The sequence below is a fragment of the Chionomys nivalis genome, chromosome 8 (assembly GCF_950005125.1).
Source record: "Chionomys nivalis chromosome 8, mChiNiv1.1, whole genome shotgun sequence".
In the NCBI taxonomy this organism is placed as follows: domain Eukaryota; kingdom Metazoa; phylum Chordata; class Mammalia; order Rodentia; family Cricetidae; genus Chionomys; species Chionomys nivalis.
The window spans coordinates 24,994,868-25,005,192 of NC_080093.1; the positions used below are offsets into that span (position 1 = coordinate 24,994,868).

The 10,325-nt window shown below is 41.4% G+C and overlaps 1 protein-coding gene across 1 annotated transcript; it reads left to right on the top strand.

The window, feature by feature from the left end:
• The first annotated feature begins 342 nt into the window (after positions 1-342).
• On the top strand, positions 343-8,350 carry LOC130880272 (interferon-induced protein with tetratricopeptide repeats 2-like). The gene is given in 3 exon segments (XM_057779228.1): positions 343-383; positions 5,326-6,128; positions 6,131-8,350. Coding segments are annotated over 3 exon segments (1,410 nt in total). The 5' UTR covers positions 343-378; the 3' UTR covers positions 6,733-8,350.
• The last annotated feature ends 1,975 nt before the right edge of the window (positions 8,351-10,325 follow it).

Consider the following 10,325-nt stretch of genomic DNA (forward strand, 5'->3'; position numbering starts at 1 on the left):
CATAGGGGTGAGGAGAGTGAGGATAGCCTATTGAGGCGATAATGAGGCCGGATGCTGTGGTAAAGGTTTTCTTCTCCAGGTTGATTACCTTCTCTGTTGCAAATCTAAAACATCAATATTTTCTGACTCACAGCACAAAGCTAGTCCCTGAAAGGCTTGGCTTTCTTTCAACTCATTTGTACATAAATGGTGACATCAGTTTTACTTTCTGGTTTCTATTTCTCTTCTGTGGGGTCAGGGCAGAGAAACAGGAAAGGAAATAGCTGCTGGTGATATATAAGGGTCTGTAGCTCTTCCTCAGGAGTCAGAGGACGAGATTGTCTGTAGCTGCCTGCAGCCGCGCTGAGCCCTTCAACACAGCTGAGAGGCACAGCAACCATGAGGTATGTCCTCCCTTTCTCTGCTGCTGAGGAGAATGCGCAGTCAGCCTTGATGACAGATGCAAATCCTAAGCAGCCAAAGTCCCAAGAGAGGCCAGTCCTGTTTTTACCTTTCACACCTCTGTCTCTACAGCTGTCAATCTGTCATTGAGATGCTCTGTGGCTTCCTCCAGATCTGCTTATCTACCTGACATCGGAGAGGGTTGTTTGGTCTCACAGGGACTTCTTATAAAGATAGATCTGGGAGAATTCTCTCTCTCTCTCCCTCCCTCTCTCTGCCCCCCCCTCCCCTCTCATTGCAAAATTAAATTGAGAGTATCTAATATGAATATTATATAACAGTGTTCTTTTTTATTTCTTTATTGTTAAAGATGTACTTAGACTACTAACACTGCTTCCCCCCTCTCCTGAATTTTACTTGTAATTGCTGGATTAATCTCAGAATGCAGAAGGGTTGCAAACTAAACAGAGCATAGGAAGGAAGGAGCTCATTGCCTCTCAGCTCTGTCTCCTGTCTGGTAGCACAGAGGTTCAGTACCATCAAACACAATCCTTGTCACTCTATGTGGCTTTCCAGCTATCAGTTGTTCAAGTCAGAAACTGTAGTATTTCAATACACAGCTGGTTTACAGACAGCATGAAAAATGTAAGTGAGAATACACAACATTCCAGAGGCTTCTGTGATGGATTAGTTTGTTTCCTGCTTATTTCTTTTTCTGTCTCTGGGTAAGACTGAAGGGAATCTTAAAAGATGAAAAAACCTTTAAGAGTCACAATGGTACCCTAAGGGGCAAAAGGAGCTAAATGTCTATAAGCCTCTCCTGCAACCACACATCCTATCCTTGGTATAAACTATAAATTTGAGAGAATAAAATTCAAAGGGAAATTAAACAAGAATGTGAAAGTATTGGTAAGCTATCAAAATGAAACATCACCAATGTAAGAAGAAGAAACAGGGGAAGGGCATGGAGACTACATTTCATTCTGAAATAAAGGTTTGAGGCATTGTTAGCATATATAATACAATTATTAGATGAAATATCCCAATGATGGTAAAGTGTGTGAAATTCAAGAATGATTGGAAATAATATATAAGTAGTTCGAATGAGCAGATGCCCAAAGGGACTTTAATCTTATGACAGATCATCCGTGTTTATTGCAAACTAAGATTTTTTTCCTTCATGAAACAAGGAAATGGTATCAACCTAGGTGTCCAACAATGATAAATGAATAATAAAGATGTGGTACATGTAATGGAATTTTATTCTGCCATTTAAAGAATAATTAAGGTGTAGCCTCTCCTAGGGATGAGCTACCTAACTGGTTACTTAGTGTTCAGCCCCTAAACACATACACACAAACAGCAAAAGATGGACTCTGCAGATTGTATTTGTAGATTTTTGCATATGTATCCAAAAATATGCAAAATGCTCAAAGAAAAAGAGGCTATTAATTTGAGAGTGGAGAACATGGAAGTAGTTTGAGGGAGGAGACAAATGAAAGTGGAGGAAAAGCAGGGAAAGAGGGAAGTGACACCGTTATATTTTAATTATAATGTGTTTTTAAAGAACAAAATGAAATTATGCAATCCAAAGGAAAATGGATAGAACTAGAAAATATTAAGTAAGAAAATCCAGACTCAGAATGGTGAACATTGCTTATTCTAATTTGTGAGTCTTAGCTTTACATATGTGTAATTGTAAGAATGTGTGTAGATGTCAGGGAACTAGAAATAGAATCAGCATCAGAAGAAAACAGAAAAGAGACATTAAAAGAGAAGAGATCAGAGGGAGGGTACCAGAGCACATGTGATATAAAAGAGAGGAGACTGTGGAAGTGTACCAGAGCACATGTCATATAAAAAAGAGGTGGAAGGAGGAGGGCACCAGAACACATGTGATATAAAAGAGAGGGGCAGGGGGAGGGAGGTGCCACGGTACATGTGACATAAAGTGAAAGTGGGAATACTGCACATGAGAGAGGAATGAGGGCAACAAAATAGAGAGAGAAGAGGGCAGGGGAAAAGGCACCCAATGCAAAGTACAAGATGCAAAAAAAAAGAATTAAAAACAAAGATAGTAACTACCTTTTAATAATAAATACTTTACAGAGTAATCCAACAGCAGAAGAGAGCAAAAATGTTTAAATACAAGACACAACTAATGTGATCAAATTTCAAGATGCTAGACTAAACAATGAAAGCACATTAAAGATATATTAAAAATTGGACTGGGGATGGAGAGACAGATTGATAATTACAAACAAATACTGCCCTTCTAGAAGAGTAGAGTTCTGTTCCCTGAACCCATATCAGATGACTCACAACTAACTGTAGTTCCAATTCTAGTGGATACAGTGCCCTCTGCTGGCCTCTGTGGACACCACACTGTCATGCTCATACCCACACATAGACATACACACATACTTCTTAAAAAGCAGAAGGAGAGAGAGCACGAGCAAGGAACTCAGGACCGCGAGGGGTGCACCCACACACTGAGACAATGGGGATGTTCTTTCAGGAACTCACCAAGGCCAGATGGACTGGGTCTGAAAAAGCATGGGACAAAACCGGTCTCGCTGAACATAACGGACAATGAGGACTACTGAGAATTGAAGAACAATGGCAATGGGTTCTTGATCCTATTGCACGTAATGGCTTTGTGGGAGCCCAGGTAGTTTGGATGCTCACCTTAATAGACCTGGATGGAGGTGGGTGGTCCTTGGACCTCCCACAGGGCAGGGAAACCTGCTTGCTCTTTGGGCTGAGGAGGGAGGAAGACTTGATTGGGGGAGGGTGGGGGAATGGGAGGTGGTGGCGGGGAAGAGGCAGAAATCTTTAATAATTAAATTAATTAATTAATTAATAAAACAAATCTTGTAGTTAAAGAAAAGAAACAGATGAGTCCCACAATCCCTACTCTTTGCTTCCTGATTCCCTGGGAAGTGAGGAGGTCCAGTCACATGTTTCTGCTGTCATAGAATCCACCAATCCTTCTCTGTCAAGATGGACAGAACCCTTTTATATCACAAATCAAAATAAATCATTCTTCCTTAAATTTTTTTTTAAATTTAGAATAATGGGAAATAGAAAACAATTGGCTTTTAAAAGAGAACTGAAAGAAATAAAGTGGATTTGAGTTTCTAAGATAACAGAGAATTTAAACTCATCTCTGTGAATGTCAATAGAATACAAACATGTAGTTAAGATTTTCAAATTTCAATGGTGGATAAGAAGTTAAGAGTAAAGAAGTGATGATTTTTTTTTTATTTTTTAAATTTCAGTTTACATTTCAACCATAGTTCTCTGTTGCACCCCTCCTCCCACCCCTCACCTCTCCCCAGCATTCCTCCCAACTGGTAAGGGCTCCCAATGGGAGTCAACAGAGTCTGCTATATTGAGTTGTGCAATTCCTTAAATATTTTTTTTGCCATTTGAGATTCTTCTGCTGAGAATTCTGTTCAGCTCTGTACTCCATTGTTGTAAAGAGAGCCGCTTGTTTGTTCCTGACTGTTCAGCCCTGAAATAATCACACAGAAACTGTATTATTTAAATCACTGCTTGGCCCATTAGCTCTAATTTCTTATTGACTAACTCTTATATATTAATTCAACCCATTTCTTTTAATCTGTGTTTTGCCACAAGACTGTGGCTTATCAGGTTAAGTTCCGGCATCTATCTCTGGTAGGGCTCCATGGCTTCTCTTGACTCTACCTCCTTTCTCCCAGCATTCAGTTTAGTTTTCCCCACCTCGCTCTATTCTACCCTATCAGGCCAAGCCAGAGTCTTTATTCATTAGCCAATAAAAGCAACAAATACACAAAAGGGCTTCCTATATCACCCCATTTTTTAAATTGAATTATTTACTATTTTGATATCTAGTTTCTTGAGTTCTTTTTGTAGTTTGGAGATCAGCCCTCTGTTAGATGTGGAGTTGATGAAGATCCTTTCCCATTCTATGGGCTGTCGTATTGTCTTATTTACTATGTCTTTTGCCTTATAGAAGACTTTCAGTTTCAGTAAGTCCTATTTATTGACTTTTGTTCTCTGTGTCTGTGCTACTGATATTTTGTTTAGGGAGTAGTCTCCTGTGTCAATGAGTTCATGGCTACTTCCCACTTTCTTCTATCAGGTTCAATGTAACTAGATTTTTGTTGAGGTTCTTGATCCATTTGGACTTGAGTTTTGTCCATGGCAATAGATATGGATGTATTTGCAATCTAATATATATTGACATTCAATTAGACCAGCACCATTTGTTAAAGATGTTTTCCTTTTTCCATTGTACTATATTTACTTCTTTGTCAGAAATCAGGTGCTCGTAGGTGTATAGATTAATGTCAGGGTCTTTGATTCAATTCCATTATTCCACACGTCTGCTTTTATGCCAATACCAAGCTGTTTTTATTACTATAGCTCTATAGTAGGGTTTAAAGTCAGGGATGGTAATGTCTCTGAACGAACCATTATTGTACAGGATTGTTGAAACTATTCTGGGTTTTCTGTTATTCCATATGAAATTGAGTACTGTTTATTCAAGGTCTGTGAAGAATTGTGGTGGGATTTTGTAAGAAGAAATTCAGTTACTATCTCTAAATACAAAGCTCCAGGAATAACACTAAAGCTGTACTGTGGTTCACAGACCCTCCAACACAAAGGCAGGAGGTAGCTAACAGAAACAGTCTTTCTAGGAAACCCAAACGCCATCTAGGACTGACTCACTTCCTTCTGTCAGTTTTTCTGCCTAAAATGAGTAAATTCTTACTTCCTTATGCAGTAATTCAGACATATGACAAATATTGAAATAAAGGAAAGGGAAGCATGTGCCTTGGTTAGGTTTGATGAACTCTTTTTAGAAGGAAAGGAATATTTGCTGTGATCCCACTCCTTGACAGGTGAACGCCTGGTGTCTCACAAATGACTGTTTCTTTTTTTTCTGTCCCATAGCACAACCATAGAGAAATCCTTGGAGAGCAGGCTCCAGCAGTTAAAATGCCATTTCACCTGGAACTTGATAACGGGAGATGAGTCCGTGGATGAGTTTGAGGACAGGGTGTTTAACAAGGATGAGTTTCAGAACAGTGAGTGTAAAGCCACGATGTGCAACATCCAGGCCTATGTCAACCACCTCAGGGGCCAAAACGAGGCAGCACTGAAGTGTTTAGAGGATGCTGAACATTTCATTCAGCAACAGCATCCTAACCAAGTAGAAATCAGAAGTCTGGTCACCTGGGGAAACTACGCTTGGGTTTACTATCACATGGGCCAGCTCTCAAAAGCACAGGCTTATCTTGACAAGGTGAGAGGGGTCTGTGAGAAGTTATCCAGTCCCTACAGGATCGAGAGTCCTGAGCTTGACTGTGAGGAAGGGTGGGCCCGATTAAAGTGCACCCAGAACCGAAATGAGAGAGTGAAGGTGTGTTTTGAGAAGGCTCTGGAAAAGGACCTGAAGAACCCAGAATTCACCTCTGGATGGGCCATTGCATGCTACCGTCTGGACTACTGGCCAGCACGGCAGGACTCCATTGACTCTCTGAAAGGAGCCCTTAGACTTTCTCCCAACAACCCTTATCTTAAAGTCCTCTTGGCACTGAAGCTTGAGACCGTAGATGAAGACCAAGCATGGGCACTAGTGGAAGAAGCCATAAGGAAAGCCCCAGATGCAACAGATGTGCTGCTCAGTGCAGCCAAGTTTTATTACAAGATACATGACGCAGACAGAGCTATACAGCTGCTTACAAAGGCTTTAGAACACTGCCAAACAATGCCTATGCACATTACCATGTTGGGTGCTGCTACAGGTCAAAAGTGCTTGGAATGGTTCATAGAAGAGAGACTGCATTCAATGGGAATCAAATGAGGTTTCAGGAACTAATACAACTGGCGATTAACCACTTAAGGAAAGCAGAGGAGATCAAGGAATTTCTCGAACATTCCTGTAGCTACCTTGCTGGACTTTATGCCATGGCAAACCAGTATGAAGAAGCCGATTATTACTTCCAGAAAGAATTCAAGAATGTTCTCACACCAGGCCTTAAACAGTTGCTTCACCTACAGTACGGCAATTTCCAGTTGTTTCAAATGAAGTGTGAAGACAAGGCCATCCATCATTTTATGGAGGGTGTGAAAATAAGGCCGGAGACGAAGCCTAAAGGAAAGATGATAAACAAACTTCAAAGAATTGCCCTAAGGCGACTTTCTGAAAATGAATTTGATTCTGAGGCCTTACACATCTTGGTGTTTCTTCGGGAGTTGAATGAAGAAGGCGAGCAAGCTGCTAAAGAAGCTGAGAGGGGACTGGATGCTGAGAAGGCTGCTCCTTCAGCATCTTTGCATGAGGATTGGGACAAGTAGGGGTGACACGGTGCCCGCAGTGCTACTGCTGGTAGGAAACTGAAACCCTTACCAAGTTGCCATTCAATGTATTTAACAACTTCATGGACAGGAACCCTTCTATCAAATGTTAGCACCTGAATTGCTGGATCAGAGAGAGCTTTGAGAGAGGAACCAGTTGGAGCCATAGACACAAGAGCCTGGCACACATCCTAGATTGCTTTTTATTTCTTAGAAATAGTTCCCATGGTGGCAATTCTTTAATCACCCTCTTTGGATGCTTCTGTTGGGTCTGTTTCTGTAATTATTTAAAGCAGCCAAATTCCTCAAATGGGTGAGTTTTCCATTCTTGAGTTATTTTAGCGATTGCACAGCCTTGTTCTACATAGATAACAGTGCCCATTAAAAAACTCAGGAGCCAGGGGTAGTTGCTCAAAACCGTAAACTCAGCACTTGGAAGCTGAGACAGGAGGACTACCATAAGTTAGACATCAGTCTGAGCATGATCTGGAATGGGTGGTGGAGGGTGGTGGAATTATCCATGTAAATATTTAATGATTATGTACATTATCTTGTTAGTTTGGATTGTATATGCCTATATAGCCACTATTAGCACATATTTCTAAAGCATGGAAGGTAGTGATTTTGTTTTACTGTATAATTTCAAAGCTTACAAAATAATGCTCAATATTAATTTGGCTCAAAATAGAAACTGAATGGCGAGTTTCAGGTCTAAAAACAAACAAGAAACAACAAAGGCTGACAGACAAAATCCTTCCTCCTATTTACCAGTCAGTCCTTAACCTACAGTGTCCCATAAACATGAGTTCAATTGCAACATTAGCTCAGATGGCAGCATAATTGGGAAACTGAGAACAGAAAAAGTAAGAAGGGCCGTATCTGTGCAAACCAATAGAGTCAGACGGTTACATTGTCAGACTTGCGGGAGGCACATGGGGAGACTTCTTCCCAACTCTGCTCTCCCTACGAGTGTGGAGCTGCATGAAAATAAGGGGGGTTCTGTCTACCATAGTGACAATTGAAATAAATATTTATCTCAAACTTAAGTGGAAACTTAAGAAGGATACTGGGTGGGAGAATAACTTGGTAACTGAGGCCTGGTGGTAGGAAATGGCATGAGTACTGGAGGGGGAATTCTTTCCTCCATTAGAAATGTTGCATACCAAGGAATATAAAAACTTCTTTGAACTCTGAAAAATACTCAGGAACATCAGGAAATTGATGACTGGTGTTTCCTCGAAAGATCTACAATGGCCGAAACATTAAGGTTGATGTGCTGCAGCAGAGAGGCGATTGGCCCAACGTGAGGCTGACAACCGCCTCTGGGGTAGAAATGATTCTCTATTGGCATTAGTTTGCTTATAAGTATATATGAACATTTTATCAACAATTAGAATATATTAGATTAATAGGTTCTTAAAACTGGACATTCTAACAGCTGTAACAATGTTCCCTGTTATTTTAAATATTAAAGGGTTTTGTATGCACTTAAGTCCATCAGTAGACAGCTTGAATTTCTTTGTTAATAAATAACACATGATAGAACATTGAGCAGTGTTCCGGCTGAATAAAAACTTTACTGTACTCTCACTGTCTTAGACTTAAGTACTAGTAATAAAGAGTGGCATTAATTATTTTGCAGCCTGAAGTGTCTGTTCTTCTTATATTTGATGTCTGATATCTGCACAGGAGCACACTTGATCTTGACTTTTATCCTTGTTTCCCTTCCTGTTGCTGGGACAAAACAGACTAAAACAACTTGAGGGTCTATATAGCTAACAAGTTATAGTGTATTTCTGAGGGAAGCCCAGACAGGAATTCAAGGCAAGAACCCAGTCAGAGACCCTGGATAGATTATAGGACATAGCTGGACCACATCTTCAGGAAATGGCATTCCTCTCCCTAAGGCTATAAAGAGGAAGTGACAATTTATGAATCAGACATAAAAACCTGTGATGCTGATATTTCTTAAGAGGGGAATGTGGGAAGGAACCCAGAAATGCCTGCACTCTTCCTCCATTTCTAGAGAAGAGTTAGGTCACATGACATTCCTAGGCCTTGGATACTTCTCTGAAGGAAAATAGCATCATTGTGCCTTATGCAACCTTGAACAGGCTGGACTGTGACTAAGGCTTCCATGATGAAATGCAAACTTGTGTCTGTTAGCAAAGAAGCTGTAACAGTAAATGTGATTCTGGTAGTGCGGTTGGCACACGTGTGCCCTCCTGCCTTGGGTCCCTTGGCTTCCCATTTCACTCCTTCAGCATCAGTCAAGAGAGGTGATTTGGTCACTTTCTCACATCTTTTCTCATATATTCACCAAGGTAAGTGATCATCCCCAACAAACCTGCCTTAAGTGCTAACAAGCAAGCCTGTAAAATGCTGGGACTCGACCTGCTCTTCATCTTGCTCCAACCCTACATAAGAACATTGTTTGACCACAAGCCTGCTTATGTATGTCTCAGGTCCCTGCTTGGGTTGGCACTCTGAATGTCAAGGATGTTCTCGGGTGTGTTTGTGTGAGTGAAGGAACAAGAAAACGTTTGTCATCTCTAGCTTGCTTTCAAGTAATGACTTCCAGTGGTGAAAAGCCCCCTCTCAGCTTCTTCTTGTCCTTTTTCTCTGTCAGAGTCAGAGCCAGTCTACTGAGTCATGACTGCTTTCATTCCCCCCATCCCACCCCAACTCCCTGACACTTTTCCCTTGCCCTGACAGACACCTGAGAGAAATCATGAAGGAGGGAGGGTGGATTTTGACTGATGGTCTCAGGTTGCAGCTGTGATTTGTTGGCTGTGTGTTTTCTGAGATTGTAGCAACAGAGGGGCATGCTGAAGGGAACACTTATGTCGTGGAGTCCAGGAGGGCAGGAGTGAGGCGAAGGATGGCCTGAGACAAGGTCGCATCCCCAAGTACGTGCGCCCAGTGATCTAATTCATCCACAAGTTTCCACCACTTTCCGGTAAGGCCATCATGTTAGGAAACTCAGTGGTTGGAACTCTTGGGAGCCTCCAGACCCGTCGAAGTGGGAACCTTTCTGGAACATTCCATGTCCAAACCACATCAGTCCATGCCAGTAGACTCACACTATCTTCATCCAATGAGAGCAGAAACCACAGGAGTGTTTCAGTCCCATTGAGCCTTGTTTTAGTTAGCATGGGTACCATCAGCTCGACACTAACCAGGGAATGGGGATTCCAACTGAAGACTACATAATCTCGGCCCTCCTTTCTCACAACATTACCCCATCACCTATCTCAGAGAATGGACTTAGACTTAGCAAGTAAGAATTTTTTTCTAATAATTTACAGTGTGGCTGCCTCTTTGCTGATAATCTGCACTTTTGTAAAGAGGCAAGGAGGGGTTACAGAGGAAACCTGACTGAGATTCTCAGGCTAAAGGCAAACACAGTGGGTCTAACAGGAGAGTACTTAACCTCTTATGCAATTAGCAATAGCAAGTTGCTAAGCAAAACAACCAACCAGAATCCCACAGCCATCTAAATTCATGTCTGCTTCCTTGTACGTAGCAGCAATGTCAGAATTTGAACTCTGTTACTATTCCCGTATCTGTACTGGCCTGCCCTTGGGGTCCTG